The 16631-nt window shown below is 37.5% G+C and overlaps 1 protein-coding gene and 1 non-coding gene across 2 annotated transcripts in view; both read right to left on the bottom strand.

The window, feature by feature from the left end:
- Positions 1-4160: 4160 nt before the first annotated feature.
- On the bottom strand, positions 4161-4254 carry trnai-uau. The gene is made up of 2 exons: positions 4217-4254; positions 4161-4196 (listed from the first exon to the last, which is right to left on the bottom strand). It is a non-coding gene; the product is annotated as a tRNA-Ile (tRNA).
- A 3465-nt stretch (positions 4255-7719) lies between these two features.
- The window catches only part of mta3 (metastasis associated 1 family, member 3), a 35911-nt gene continuing 26999 nt past the window's right edge, over positions 7720-16631 (bottom strand). The window contains exon 19 of the mRNA XM_037691503.1: positions 7720-8266. Within this exon, the coding sequence (XP_037547431.1) occupies positions 8095-8266 (172 nt within the window). The 3' untranslated portion in view covers positions 7720-8094. The remainder of the gene's footprint in view (positions 8267-16631) is intronic.

The following is a 16631-nucleotide window of genomic DNA, read 5'->3' as shown; positions in this document are numbered from 1 at the left end:
AACAACTGTGTGGTAATAATTTTAAAAATTATAATCACTAAACAGGCTGCAGTATTATATGGTCTCATTTTTATAGCTAAATTAAATGTTTGTCAAATAAAGTCTATTGTTCCAACTAGGTGGAGGTCCCTTTAAGAGACATAAATGTTTTTCTGTCAAGAAAACTTTTGTAAATAAATGTGCCTATTCTGGAATGTGTCAAAAGTCAAAGCACTCATCTACTAAATGAAATAAAACTGAAATTGTTGGTGTATGATTAGATAAAATGGCACAAAGAATGCAAAAACTGTAGAGAAAACAAAAAAAAAATGGAAAAACAACATTTTAAATGCTGACTCAGTGTTCACACAATTCCTGCCTCAGTGTATAAAATCAAAAGGTTGTTTTTATTTACCAAGTCATCATCTGTAAACGACTTTTCTAAATTTGTATTCATGACTTGTGGTTTATTCACCGACAAAAGCAAAACTGGGTTTTCTCTTCCATCGCTGAGAATCTGAGTGAACATCTGTTTGGTCCACAGCTGTTAACTTTTGTTTAACAGTTGTTTATTTAGAAAAAAAAAAAAAAAATTAAAGGTGCGTCTTGCCGTTGTAACCTGTAACCATGGTTACCAGCCAGTTATCAGTGCTAGTTGTGTTCTGACCTTCAACTTTTTCAAGCAGCTTATATTTAACCTGAGCACAGCTAGAAACATCTGATTTACACCTGAGTGTGTCTCCGCTCAACACTTTGAGCAGTTGGACCCATGACCACCAGGCCCGACTGAACTTCAACAGCATCATTGTACAAAGTAAATTTTATTCCAAAGATATTTGTGAGAAGTCCACCTTTGATTGTTTTATCTAATTACTTCACACTTAGTCCCACTAAATTTCCGTCTGTCTGTAAACTTTCTCTTGCCCGGCCCATAACTCCTGACCTGCTCAACACAGTTTAATGACACTTCTTTTGTAGAATTGCGCCGCTCAAAGTGTCTGCACGTTGGAGTAGCTGCTACTCTCATTGCTTTTCAAAACTTTATTTCCTCTTTTGTCTGGACGTAAACGACTTTTTTCCAATGATTATCAGATGCTGTGCAGCTGGAAGGATTTTATTGAAACCTTTTTACTTTTGGACATTTGTTATGATGCGTAACCATGACGACAAGGTGATTTTTTTTTTTTTACAACCGAGAGCAGCTGATTAACATCTCAAAGCTCAAATGTTACCTCGATTACAGCCCCAAATCCAAAATGAGCTGTAAAGGAGGCGCCGTAGATGCATCTCCATCTACCTGCGCGGAGGTGCTCGAGTGACTGACTGCCAAGATCCTGCAGCTGGCAGGACACGTGGCTCACAACAACAAGAAGAGCAGGATCATCCCCCGACACCTGCAGTTGGCTGTCTGCAATGATGAGGAGCTCAACAAGATGCTGAGAGGGGTGACCATCGCTCAGGGAGGAGTTCTGCCCAACATTCATCTGCCTCTATCAGAGTTACAGAGGAAGGGACGAGACAAACACAGAAAAGTACTGGCAGCAGTATTTTGGATCAGCTGAAGATATTTTTTAAATTAATTTATTTATTTGGACAGCAATCCAGCTTAGAAGCGGCAAACGAATGGACCAGTTTTCCCTGGATTATTATCATTTCCATTAAAATTGTGCAGGTGGAAGAAGGGCCTCTGGTAAAATTTTTAACATGGGAATAAATAAAAAATACCTAAAGAGTAAGTTTAGACATCGCAGCAGAGCCCTAAACAAACCAAACCTGTAAGGCGGTTTATATTATGTGGACTAAACTGCACAATGACGCTTTTCATGAGTTTGAACAACAAGGACGAGCAAAAAATGAATAAAATGTAGGCGAACAAAACTGGGTTGGTGAGATTAAACTATAATATAAGTGCATGTATGAAGATGTTTTGTAATAGTGCCTCGGTGAATCGGTGTGTGTGTGTGTGTGTGTGTGTGTGTGTGTGTGTGGCCAAAGCAGGGCTTATCCGCTGTCATTTTGTGTTTGTCCCTCAGGATTAGACTTGTGTCTTATTAATGAAAAACTCATCAGATATCAGAACAGCTCCCTGAGGAACCACCCGTGGTTATGAGACACATGTTAGATAAGGGCCTCACTGGTGTGTGTGTGTGGGTGTGTGTGTGTGTGGGTGTGTGTGTGTGTGTGAGAAGAAGAGGGTGGTATTTAATTTTCCAAGATGAGGGATTATCACTGGCAAAATCTGCTCATTCTGCTCTGATCTCAGGATGTTCAATCACAGATTGTCACAAATATTAAACTCTGTCTTTTGTTCACCACCACCCCTCACCCTCAACCCCACCCCTCCGTCACAATGCTCGAACATATTTCCACACGTGTACACAGATGCTCGAGCGGCTCCACCGAGCTTCTCATTGAGTAAAGTGGCCTGCTGTCTGGGAGGTGTGTGATTGGTCAACCACCTGGTGACCTCTTGGGATGGGGGGTGAGGATGCAGGCTTTCGTGACTTAAGGGGAGTAAATTAAAATAAAAGTTACATCTAATCCAGAGGACCAACAAGTGACACACACTTTAAAAATCTGATCCTGCATGTGCTTACATGAGTCTGGGTGAGCTTAACGATGAACACACACAACATACCCTGCTGCTAAATGCTCTGTGATTGTGTCTCGAGGAGTGTGTGTGTGCGTGTGTGTGTGTAGTGGGAGGGAGAGGATAGAGGTCCTGATCTTCACTCTCATTTTCAGGCCAGGGGAATCTGTGCTCTCAGGACAACTGGGTCACATGATTAGTGCAATCTTGTGCTTGTTCATTCCCAGCTTTGCAGGGCTTAGAGTGACAGACCTGCACACAAACACACAAAGATGTGTGTGTGTGTGTGTGTTCAGCGCTGACAGCTGTGAGCAGTGAAATGAAAGGACATCTTAGCAAAAGAGTACACATTAAAAGTCTAGCATTCCTTGATAGAATGCAACTTAAATTTGGGTGACTCCAATGGTTAATTGGTTATAGGTGGATATTCACTGATTAATTTTTGATAGTGGTTCGTTAAGTATTTCACTAACAGACAAATAGGGGTGATGCCACAATTAATGCAACAGTTTTAAGCAATAATCTTGCACATTGTGTATTGTTCAGAGTATGGGTTGAGAGTGATGCTCAAATACCTAATTATAGCTCAGTGTTAGTAAAAATGACAGTAATGGCTGTGTTAGCAAAACTGTAGATAATAGGATATGTTGAAAGAAATAGAGCAATTGCTGTTTATTTAATGAGTAATAAAAATCTGCAATTTTGTAGAAACACACAAATCATCTTCAGCTGTTGATTTCAAGCATTCGTTCAAGTTTTTGACTGGAAAAAACTTTGAGGCAGAATGAGGTTATGCTGCCCTCTAGTGGTGATCATCTGATATCTGTCCAGTGTGCAGTTTCAACTAATGACCACCAGAGGGAACCACAAACCAGCTCAGCCACTAAATGTTATAGTTTTTGTAGTCTTCAAAACAAACATTACAAAATTATATAATTGAGGTTTTAAAAAGTTGCATTTTTTAAGTGATTCAAAGTGAAATAACTGCTTGCATTATATAGTTTGCCATTGCAAAATAATATACAGAGAAAAAGGGTATATTTTAAACTCTACTGTATTTTAAATAAACAATTAGATCTATAGGAATGCCACTCATTCCTGACAAACTAAACCTTAAAATATAAAATTAAATCCAAAACAGATAATGAAGCATAAGTAAAAAAATATCTGCTAGTAAGGTGTGGGTGTGGGTTTTTTTAATATTTAATGAAACATGAATATATGAGCTGTATTGTAAAACATTTTGATATGCTGTTAAATTGTAGCTTTTTCATGTTGTTGTTTTTACTGATTTAAAATTATTCAGTCTGCTAGGGTTTCATGGCTTGCTATCTTGTAGACTTAGTTTTACTCCCTAATAGACAGAGGACAATACAATTAATTGTAGCTCCAAACTGTTTAAACAACTTGTCAATTTCTCCAATTTCTTGTGACAGCAACTGTTCGAACAGTGGAAAATCTGAATGCAGTAACGTTTTATATTGTTGTTGTCACTGTTAGGTACATAAAGTAACTATGAAAATAAGAAATGTTTGTTACTGTGTTTGGCAAGATAAAATAAAAAAAAACTTGAAAATTATGTTAAAATACATGCTCCAGGTGAGGCTCGAACTCACAACCTCGGCATTGCTTTGCTGCATACTGTCATATAAGTACCGCGCGCTAACCGATTGCGCCACTGGAGCTTCAGCTAAAATAAGAGAGGAATTATGTTTAAAAATAGTTAAATCAGCCACCGGTTCTGTTTTTAGATTTCTTTCTTTTTTTAACGTTTGCAACCTGTTGGAACTCCTATGATGAATGGTACGATATAAACCGGAAATATATAAATAACAGTGACCGGATAAACAATGTGATTTCCGGTAGTCATTCCGAGAGTTTCCTTTCCGATCCACATGGTGCGTTCAATGATCGCTAATTAGCTGCGTCGTCTTCGTCTTCAGCTGGAAACTGTAGCGTTTCACATAAAATCTGTCTCTTTTAGTCCTTGTGCTTATTTGCACAATCATCAAGAAGTAATTTTAAAATCTAAAGTGTACCTAAAGAGTAGAGAGTTAGTAAAATAACAACAGTATGTTATTCGACAAAACGTATACAGATATAATTTAAATTCAAAACTCTAAAAGAATAAAATCCAATATTCTTTAAAGCAGACTTGTAAAATAAACTAAAGGATATGTCAAATTTAAAATGTTTTTCTTTTGTCTGAATTTAAGTGTACCAAAATACAGCATTAACTATAAAATATAGATTTTATTTGTATTGGCATATTTATAGGTGCACAATTTATCATAAATCACTAAATAAATTTGTTAACATTTGTATTAACAGCTTAAGAAAATGTGTAATTTTAATATTTATTGCCCAAAAACATCACATAATGATCCCAAAAATATAGCTTACAATGGTTTTATTACATTATTTTTATGTGCTCGAATAAACTGTTCTTTTTACATAAACGGTGTTGTTTAAAGTGCATTTTTTATTTTTTTATTAGCATTTTTACAATTCTGCTCCTGCCACTTGTGTACATGCGGGCATGTGTCACTATGCTTGTATAGGCTTATCCATTTATTATTATTACTGTTTGTTTTTTTCAAGATTCTTTGCATGTTCTTGTATTTTTGCTTATATTCTCCTATAGTATTTTCTGTATATTAGAAAGCACACTGGTTGTTTCACACAAAGTGTGCAATGAAAATATGGTTTGAGTTTGTTGAAGTCACATTTTGTCATATTTCTGATAGAAATGAAGAAAGCTTCTGTTGTAGCTGTTTCTTTTTTAAGGGATTTGTTTCGTCTTTAAAATAACATAAAAGTCCCAATATCAGAACACAAGGTCTCAGGAACTTATAGGCATATTAATATTTTTAATGTATTTTAATTTAGCTGTAATCAATCAATAATTTTACCTATAAAATAACAAAAAGTAGACCCTTTTCAGATGATACCTACTGTCTTTTAGTGTATGGGAATATCTAATTGATGCTAATCTGATAGAGAAAAGAGGAATTTATAAACTTTAACATCAGTAGCCATTGAAAATGTGATGAAAAGAGCAAAATGATGGCGCTGAGAGTAGAACGTACAGTTTCAACAAGTTAAACACATTTTCTTTCATGTCGGTGTGAAGGTGGGCTGCAAAGTCCAAACCCAAACAGAATAATCCAGCGAGCGTTGCTGCATGCAGCTCACGGCGAGCTGTAAGCAAACATTTTTTATATACAGAGAGCACCCCTCATTCCTCATGACTGTGTCAAATTGCCATATTTTGTGAATTTTCTACAACGTCCACACACAGAGTCCCAAAGAAGTTGGACCAAAGCATGGCAGGTGTTGTTTTCTTCAGTTTTTATTATTCTCAGCATATTCATGAGTCAAACACATGACAGACAGGAAACACTAACATAAACATTCGGAATGAAAGAGAAGAAATCATGTGACCCCCATCGGTCAAAAACATGCCAGTTTTTAAACTTAGAATAAACACACCCCCGAAGGCTGACGACTTCAGACAACTTCAGGAGGCAACAGTGTCCCGTAGCAAGAGGCCCGAAAACAGAAAACCTGACTTCGTTTTAAAGAAGGAAGCTGCACGTGGTGTTTTTGCCTCTAGTAGTTGCAGGTTGGTTACAGCCTTGAGGGCAAATTTAACATATTCATACCTTATTTTTGATCAAAGGACGTGCTTTCATAGCCCTTTTAGGAGCTAGAGAGCCATAGAAAGTGGATGAGAAGACAGTGCTGTAATGAGCTATACAATAGAATATACACCAGTCCATGAGGGAGGCTCATCCTGTTGGATGTAGGCTGGCTTCCTGCTTCTTTTTATGCATTTTCAAACGTGCAGATTCATTATAAATAACTGAGAACAGGACGGAGTTACAGGAGCTTTGATGGATATCATCTCCCCAGTCGTTGTTCTTTCACTTTGCCTTCTACTTAGTTTGAGCTCAAGATGAAAAACTGAAAAGTTGCCGGTAGTCGTTTCTTAAAATGATGCTTCACACTTATCGTAGTGCGTTTCTTTTTTTTTTTTGTTCGTTTTTGCTTTATCTAATGTCGGCGATGGACATTTGTTTCTTCCCACTCCCCATGACTTCAACGTAAAGCTCACATCTTCTGAAGGGGATCGGTTAAACAGTAAGTATCTTACCTGTTGCAGTTAACTCTTTGAAGGAACACAGTTTAGACAAATAGTGTTTAATTTCTGTTTACTTCTTTTGAACAGCGCCCTGAGGCGGCTTTTGTTGTGAATATGAGGTGAATAAATAAAATGAATTAAATGGATTTGAATTTTGACCCGACTGACGAGCTAACGACTAGTCTGAGCGGGACTAAAACGAAAATTTAACGCCTGCCATCTTGAAACAACTCCATGCTCAAAGTTCTCATTGCAATTAAAGTAAAAACAATCTCGTAAATCTTTACGTTATTTTTCTATTGCATGCTCATTTCCTATACAATTTGTCAGCGCAGTTAGCGGCAGCAGCTAGCTGTGGCACTTCTGGTGAAGGTGAACCACTTTAAAGTGTCCAGTAATCTCACTTTTCTTCCAGAATGTAACGTAAAACTGACAGCTGCAAAAGTAAACAAACAAACAAACAAAAAAGAGATGGCATGAACCTTTATAATGTTTTGGGGTAATTTTAAGATGGCGGCCATATTAGCTGTGGGGATGTATTTTAGTAGTGGGGTGTTAAAAGGAAAATAATGGCACAGTCAAAATTGTTGTTTACCACGTTTACAAAATTCAAAATCTAATCAGGATTTTATTTTAAATGTTTATAGCAATAATAAAATCTGTTATTTTTTTTTTTAGTTTAATCTTAAATATGATTTTGACTTTTATCAGGAGGTGCTGTGGCACCCCTTGCACCCCTGCTTCCTACGGCAGCACTCTTCTTTTGTTTTTAATGCCCCTCTTTAGCTAGCCATTAGCTCATCAATCCAGTCCGAATCAAACTGTTTTTCCAAACTGAGGTCATTCAAAGAGCCATCTACAACAGGTAAGATATTAAAAGTTCAAAACCCCATTTCAAAAGATCTGAACTATTCTTTTTTTTTTTTTTTAACCCAACCCAAACCCACCACCCAATATAGCAAAATAACTTTATACAAGCTGATGAAACTTCACAACAATCCACCATCGAAACAAACTTCACACAGAATTGTGTCGTCGCGTTAAGCCATAAAAAATAAAACAGCACATATCCTCTTGTGTTGTTGGGATAATCTCTCACACACACACACACACACACACACACACATGCACCCAGATGGAGTATATGTACACAAACAAAAGTCCCAGGGGGTTGAAGACCGGCAGCGGTTGCAGCCAGGTTTGTTTCTGTTGCATCACGTCTCATCGTCGCATCCTTCAGCCTGTTTACGTGTTGCCGGGGGTAACCAAGGGGTTTCTAAGGATTAAAAGAAGTGAGGATTTATTAAACGGTCATCAGAACTCATCAGTAAAGATGCAGGCGGGGGGGGGGGGGCTGCGGGGTCAGAGAATTTGTGTGCCGTCAGTCATGGATGACGATGGGGCCACGCATTCTCAGGCTGGGGTGAGGGTGTGGAGGGGTGTGGACCAGCCCCTGTGGCGGAGGGTGGGAGACCCTGCGCAGGGTGATTTGCTCGCAGGGTTGTCTGCAGGCGTGCCGCAACTGGGACCGGGACAGCATCCGCCGAGCCCTCCTGGAACAGTGGAAACGAGACGGGGTGTAAGTGGGGTCTGAAATATATGAAACCCAAAATTTATCAGATGTTTTTTTTTATTTTTTTTATCGGATCTTGTTTCTCAGCACTGTTTAATTAAAAAAATATACATATGCATATATATAATATATATATATATATATATATATATATATTACATATATATGTTTGTATATCAGTTTAATGTACAAAATATAATATAAGCAGTTAAATTCAAGAAGATAAATTCTTGTGAAACAGCGTTTAATGCATATTTTATTTTATTTTCTAATTTACAGGGCAACAGTTTCAACCCTATTCTAAAAAAAAAAAAAATCTGTTAATACGTTTACTTTCATTTCATATTTATATTTAGTCCAAAAGTTATTTAAATGTCAAAATAAAAAAATAAAAAATATATATATTTAAGTGCTTGTGCATGTTTGACACTTGTGTCCTAGACTTTAAGAGACAGGGTGCAGATCATCAAGTGTCCTGATACAGTGGGCCAGTGGTTCTCAAAGCTGGGGCCGGGACCCCACAGTGGGTCGCAAAACAACAAGTGAGGGGTCTTGAGACGAGTTTAAAATATCTATTAAAGCTAACAAATGTTTGCTAACAGCATATTTTTATCATTATTACCAAATACACAAGTACGGTATCATAAATAGATAAAAATACTTTAATATTTTTAAGCTGTTTGAACTATCATTGTATCCTCGTATTTATGGCTTATTAGTGATGTTTGTAGATTTTCCCACCTGTCAGGACGTTGCCCAAAGCTAAAATCTATTTTTCTTGACTTTTTTCCGTCAGCAAAATGCTGAAATGGAACAATCAAATCTTTTATCAAAGAATATTTGCTGAAATTTTCACAACAGTCTCTAAAAAATATGTAGAAATTTTGCTTTTTTTGGGGGATTGTTTTCACGTTGTTTACCTGGTAATTAATAATCCTAAAAATTAGAATTTTTAATGTTGAAACTTTACTGTTTTTAACCTAAATCCACGAGCTTGGTATCGTTAAAAATAATTAGTTTTAACATAAACATTTTTTTGAAAGTCTTATTTTGTGGGTCAGGACCTGAAAAGCTGAGGAACCACTTATCCGTTTTCTGACAAACAAACAGGTTTAAAGTTCCCGCAGCCGAGAGTCTAAACCAGCCTGGGGTTACAAAAAATTTAATTAGTTCAAATGATTTAATACAAACTCAGAGGTCAAACTGAGGGCATCAAACTGCAGCCATGTGGGAAGAAACAACTTTTCAGAGAATGGACTAAAAGCAAGTGAGCATCAGGAACGAGAAAAAATAAAATAAAATGTAAAATCTCTGCAGGATTTTCAGGCTTGTAAAAGAAAAAGGTAATTTTTGAGACTGCTGCGTCTTTTTGTGCTGCGATGAAAAGCTCTTAACAGCCCACAGCGCCAAACCCGAGAGCTGGGGACACACCGTTGGTTTGGACGCTAATGCAGTTCGATGGGAGACAAATGTAAGGTACACGACCACAGTGTTCAGGTGATAATTCATGGTTTCCTGCAGGCAGTTTGGGATTTAAACTCCTCAGATTTTCTCCCTCTTTGACCACTGCCTCTCACTGTGAATGAGAAACAGATTCCTCTTGATGAAATGATTATCGTTAAGTGGCAGCACATCCAAGAAGCCTAAAAACGTCTGCATATGCATGCAACAACCACACGTCTCCACACACATCCTTGGAGTGCACTCCACTCTCTGATTGATGATTGTTGTTCTTTCAAGTCTGCTTTCTTGTGTTTCCCGGTTTTTGATGCTTTGCATCTTAATCACGTGCAGCTACCAAGGCGTCCAAGGGGCAGCTCATATTTCTAGTTTACACATATTTTGTTCTTGTCAATAATTCAGGTTTGCTCAAAAAACAAGAAACAATAAAGGAAATAAGAAAATTCAAAGTAATAAAACATCCAGAATTGAAGAAAAGCAGACAAAAGGCCTAGCGCTCATTGAAACCAAGCATTTCCCTCGCTACTGTTCATGGCAGAGCTTTAGTTTAAAATAATTTTAGGTTTGTTTTTATTTTGTCAAATCTTGTAAATGACGTCATACAACATGAGACTAAGAGTTAAGTTTTTGACTTTAAACTATTACGCCATTGATTAGCGGTGGCAGCCATCTTGAAATGAATTACCTCCAAAAAGTCCTGGAATACTTTCTGCGAGATCAATTAAAATCTGTCCAGTGGTTCATAAGATATTTTGCTAATAGCATTGACTCCAAATAAACGTCCACATTTTAAACAAAGATCTCATCACGTAAAGAGCATGTGCTGGGAATGACTCTCAGCTACTACCACACAAACCTTTAGGTCAGGGCTATTCAACTGACGGCCCGGGGGCCAAATCAGGCCCACGCCTGTGCTCAGTTCGGCCCACCAATGGGCTCATATTTAAATAAAACTAGATTTTAAACTGTAAAACAAACTTACTTAATGACAATAACTGCTGGATGTCCAGCCCCTGAGCTCTTAGCATTCAGTAACTGTGGCCCTCTGAGCAATTTAGATGAGTTACGTCACTGTACGTAAAACTGACTGAGTTATAGCCATTTTTATTTGTGTTCAAGGTTAATAGCACGTGGCAGCCATCTTGAATTGGGTTAACTCTAAAAGTTCATACTAATGATCACGTCTGCAGGTTTCATTAAAATCCATCCAGTGGATCAGAGATGTTTTGGTAACACACAGACACGGTAGCAACACTCTCCTTTAACCTTCGCCTTTGGACATCGAGCAATAACGAGCAAAGCTGGAAAACTCCGGCGCAGTTTTGTTCGCAATAGGGCACAGTTGCAAAAAATTTAAAGAAAAGGCTCAAACCTTTTTGCAAGGTTGTAATTATGACTAGAAAACAATAATAAACTTGTAATTCATGAACTTTCAATTGCAAAACCATAAAATTCTCCACGTGTGGATTTTCACTATCTCGTTCTGTTAACCTATAAACTTGATACTTTTTTCAACATTTCAGGTTGAAATATGCACTTAGTTTTTATCCTTTTTAATTCCTAATAATGCCAGTGTCTGAGTTCGTTTCTAGTGTTAGCAAAATATCTCATGACTGACAGAAGAGACTTTAATGGAAGTCTCAGAAAGTAACCATTGGGTGAAACCCATAACGTTGGGAGTTGACTCAATTCAAGATGGCCACCCTAACAAAGTGATGGTAGTAAACACAAAAATGGTTTTAACTCAATTAATTTTACAATCATGACCTAAACTTTAGTGTGGCAGTAGCTGAGCATTGCTCCTAAAACAAACTTCAAGTGCTCACACATCGTGCGAGATGTTGCAATATTGCAGGCGATTCCTTTAAGCCAGTGGTGTCCAAACGTTTTCATGTGTGGGTCAAAACTATCCAGATGAAAGGACTCGTGGGCCACAAAAATGTGAATTTAACTCTCAACGTGAACAATATTTTGGAGAAAGGACAAAAGTTTACTAATTTTGGTGGAGAATGTTTTAAATTGCTGCAGATCCAAAACATTAAAAGCCTCATAAACAAAAAATATATATATTTTTTTTATTAAAAAGGATTTGATTTGTTGGGTCTATGTTTGTTGTTTTCTTGTGTTTGGAAAGTTCATTTTAAGTTCGCAGCAACAAAAGTGTAATTTGAGTAAGTGTCCTGTTGAAAGGGGGCCGATCAACCTTATGGACCATGGACGGCCCAAAAGGCTGATCCAAGTTCTGAAAAACCTTCCAGCTGTCAGTCGCTACAACAGATTCAGAGAAGGTTTGATAAAGTTAATCAACTCTTATGTAGATGATACCACGTTATATTCATTTAAAATGTCCAATTTCCCTTTTGATTATTTTATCAACTGCAATATTTAGCCAACTTTTATGAATCATTATCCAATAATCTCCTTTCTGGTAGAAATCAGTAAAGATTTGAGGTGTTTTGTACCATGAAGTGAAAATAAAAAGATTATAGCCAAAGGTTTGTATTTTGTTTAATATTGCTCATTTGGAGAAGATTGTTTTTCCTCTGTTTTGCTGTTAAAACTAAACATTATATAAAAAAGATTACCAACTAATTTATAGAAAGTCTGCATCGACCTCTTAAGCCTGCTGGCCAAAATGATACCATTCTTAAACTGCAGAGTAGTGGGCCACACAAAATCACTCCAAGGGCTGCAAATGGCCCTCGGTCCGCACTTTGGACACCCGGGCTTTAAGGTTTTTATATTCGTCTTGTTTAATGGGGTGAATTGTTTCGCTGATAATCCATCTAAAATGTTTCGCAACAAGAATCGTCATCGAAACTCCAGATTCGTTTCTCTTCCCATTCACTGAACAACAGAGTGATCTCCCACTCCTCGTGTCTCCGCCTTTGTGACACAATATGCTCTCCATCGCGCTGAGGGAGAAAGAAAAAAGAGACAGTGAAGGAGAAAGAAAGCAACTTCCGATCATCTTTCATTAGCATCAGAGCAGATCTTTTATTCAGAGAGGCATTAATTGTCTCGCTGAGAGGGTTAATGACAGGACCATCTAACGAGTGGCGGACTGGAGAGTGATGCTGTCTCTGGTCACACATCAACACTCGGCCATGTTGATCCGTGTAGCCAGTGAGTTATGTGAGTGCAGTCGTGGTTAATGCGGTAATGATATTTCCACGCAGGGCTCGGCCGTGCCTGGCTCTATCTGCACCAGTTAGCTGCTCTAATTTTAGCCGAGGCGGACTGAGTGCGGCGGTGAGAGCCGGGTGCCACAGCTCATTTAGACCCAGGCCTAATGGAGGAACATCTTTCTTTCACACATACAGACACTGAAAAACTTTGATAAGTTACTGTAAGTGCATGCACTCAAGTGCAGAAAATGTGCAAGTAGAGAAGAATTAAATGCATGCTTATGACAATAATGTTGCTATGATATAGAACTCTAATGTTTTAGACGTTGACCATAGAAACTGGTGCGATTGTAGCAGAAAATGATCCCAAACGTAAACGCTACAATCTGATTACGAGAGATTTGTTTTTAAAACTTTGCCTGTATATTACAAATCATCCCATGAACCACTTGTAATGAAGCTTTCAGAAAATAATCATTGGATGTACTTTCACAACTGGTTAACTTTTGGAGTTGATCCATTTCAAGATGGCTACCACGTCGTAGACCTTAGCCAACCCAAAGATGGCTTTGACTCAGCCATGTTTACTGATACAAAGCAAAAGTTTGATGTGGTAGTACCTGAGAGTTGTCCTTAACAGATACCACAACCACTAACAGATTGTGCATAAGGTCATTTATAAGGATTTTTCTAAATGGATTACATTTTTTGTCTTCTCATCAAGATTTTAGTCGAAAATGCTGGAATAAATTATGGTTGACATGCATTCCTTTAAGAAATGCGAGGTCTTTTATCATCTAATACTACAGCAAAGTTAGAACTGATGCCGTTAATCTGCACACAAAAAATATTTAAAGTACTTTTTTGATTCTGTTTATAAAGCAAATTACTTGTGTACAAAGTTATGGAAGGACAAAAACATTTTTCATGCAATGCCGGTAAACCTTGAAGCAACATGTTTGGTCAAAAGCTGTTCACAGAAAACCCACTAATTCCATTTCCAGTTTGATTTGATCTGGTTTAAGATGAAATAATAATAATAAAACCATCTTCGCAGCCACGCAGAAGAAGTCTTCTGGGGTGCAATATATGCTTTAAACTAAAAGCTAATGTCACCGTCTCACAACGACGCGCTTCTTTCCAGTAGCTATAATGATGTTGATGCATCACAAGCAGTACTAATGGTTTCAAATGTTCACTTTGAGCTTCCTAAATGGCTGTGAGGGCAGAAGAAAGTGGTTTCGGTTGTGCATTGTGTGACGTTAGAAGAGGAGATACACAGAGCTGCGGGTAAACATGATTTACATGAATCAGGTTTGAATTTGCATAACAGCTTTAATGCGCAGTGCTGTGAAACATAATCACTCCCTGACAGATTTCTTGTTTGTGCTCTTTTTATTGTCACACTTACACGTTTCGGATCATTAAACATCCGTCAAGGATAACTGGAATAAATGCAAAATGTAATTTTTGAATTATTATTTAGTTTTTGAAGAGGACAAAAAGCTATCCGATCCGAGGTCCAATGTGGAAAAGTAATTGCCTCTCAAACGTAATAACTGGTTGTAAATCCCATGGCAGTAAGGTGCACGTGGCTGTGGAGGATTGTTGCTGCTGTGCTTCGGATTATCGTCCTGCTGAAGAAGCTAAGAGACGAACCGATGGACAGACATTCTCCTTCTGGTTTTTCTGGTAGAGGAGAGTGTTCATGGTTCCACCAATCACAGCAAGTTGTCCAGGTATCAGAGCATCAAAGCAGCCCCACACCATCACACTACCACTACCGTGTTTTACTGAAGATATGATGTTCTTTTTCTGAAATGCAGTGTTTGTTTTATACCAGATGTAACCGGACATACATGTACCAAAAGAGTTCCACTGGTGTTTCATCAGACCCAAAAGTATTTTCCCAAAAGTCTAGGGGATCATCAAGATGGGATTTTTTTTGGAAAACATGAGGCAGTAAGGTGGCACAGTTGGTAGAGCTGCTGCTTCTCAGCGAGCAGGTCGCCCCGGTTCGAATCCTGGCCGGGAGACCTTTTTGGGTGGAGTTTGCATGTTCTCTCCGTGCATGCGTGGGTTTTTTTCTCCAGGTACTCTGGTTTCCTCCCACAGAGCAAAAACATGCATGTTAGACTGATTGGTAACTAAATTGTCCCTAGGTGTGTGTGAGAGAGTGAATGGTTGTTTGTCTCGTTTGTCTCTATGTGTCCCTGTGATGGACCCCCCACCTCTCATACAGTAATAGCTGGACATGGGCACCAGTGACCCTTGCAACCCAAAAAGGAAGAAGCGGGTAAAGATAATTGATGGATGGAGACGAAAAGATGTTCTTTTTGTTCAGCAGTGGTTTTAGCATTGGAGCTCTCCCACGGATGCCATTTTTGCCCTTTGTTTGTGTTTTATTGTCGAATAATGAACTCTGAATTTAACTGAAGTGAGGCCTGTAGAACTTTAAATGTTGTTTTGGGTTCCTTTGGACCTCCTGGATGAGTCGTCAATGTGGTTTTGGAGTAATTTCGGTCAGTCGGCTGCTCCTGGGAAGGTTTACCACTTTTCCATGTTTTACCTCTTCTAGATAATGGCTCTGTTTGAGTGATTTTTAAATTTCACAGGTCTGCCAGTAATCAGGCCTGAAACTGAACTCAGTTTTTTTTTTTTTTAAATCAAGTAAATTCACTCATTAACAAAGGTGGAAATTACTTTTTACCATTGGGCAACCCTGATATGGACAGCTTAATAAATGATCATTTAAAAACTGCATTTTGCACTCTGTGTGAGACTCAAGAGGGCTGGTCAGTGGCAAAAAGAAGATTTTTTAAAAAGGTCTTATTTGGCTTGATTTCCTTTGACAATATTGACCACACCATTCTTCTTGAAAAACTGAATAAATATGGCATTAGAGGATTAGCACTGCAGTGGGTATCCAGTTATTTGAATAATAGGAGACAGTTTGTACAGGTAAACGATGTAAGATCTGAATTTTGTGTTAATGGATGTGGAGTTCCTCAAGGTTCTGTGTTGGGACGAAAGTTGTTTATTTTGTATGTGAACGATCTGGTTGATGTGTCAGGGCTTTTGAAGTGTGTTTTATTTGCAGATGATACCACATTTTTTTGTTCGGGTGAAGATATTGAACGGATGTTAGAGATGATACAAACAGAATTCGTAAAAATACAAACTTGGTTCCAACATAATAAGATATCATTAAATTTGGAAAAAACAAACTACATGATATTTAGTAATAGAAAGAAAATTATCGAAGTCCCATTTAAAATTGACAGAATTGAAATTCATCGAGTTAATGAAATAAAATTTTGGGTGTCGTTATTGATGAGAAGCTGACATGAAAATCTCATGTAAATTATTTAAGAATAAAAATAACAAAATCAATTGCATTACTGTATAAAGTAAGAGAGTTTTTGAATGACAAAGCTTTGTATATACTGTATAATGTAATGATTGTTCCATATTTAATATATTGTATTGAAGTTTGAGGAAAAGCATGCAAAACAATTACAAACCCTATTTAAATTTTTACAAAAAACAGCTTTAAGAATTATTAGTATGTCACCCAACAAATATATTATTTCATCAGTTTAAATTATTAAAATTTGATGATTTGGTTGAATATAGTATTTTACAAGTAATGTATAAATCTCATAAAAAAAATTACTACAAATATTCAATTAAAATTTGTTTAAAAAAGAGAGAGTCATTATAACCTTAAGGGAATGGAAATGTTTGTAAAACCTC

This window comes from Nematolebias whitei, chromosome 17, assembly GCF_014905685.2.
Source record: "Nematolebias whitei isolate Nwh7 chromosome 17, NemWhi1, whole genome shotgun sequence".
In the NCBI taxonomy this organism is placed as follows: domain Eukaryota; kingdom Metazoa; phylum Chordata; class Actinopteri; order Cyprinodontiformes; family Rivulidae; genus Nematolebias; species Nematolebias whitei.
This window is presented reverse-complemented; position numbering and strand designations above follow the sequence as displayed.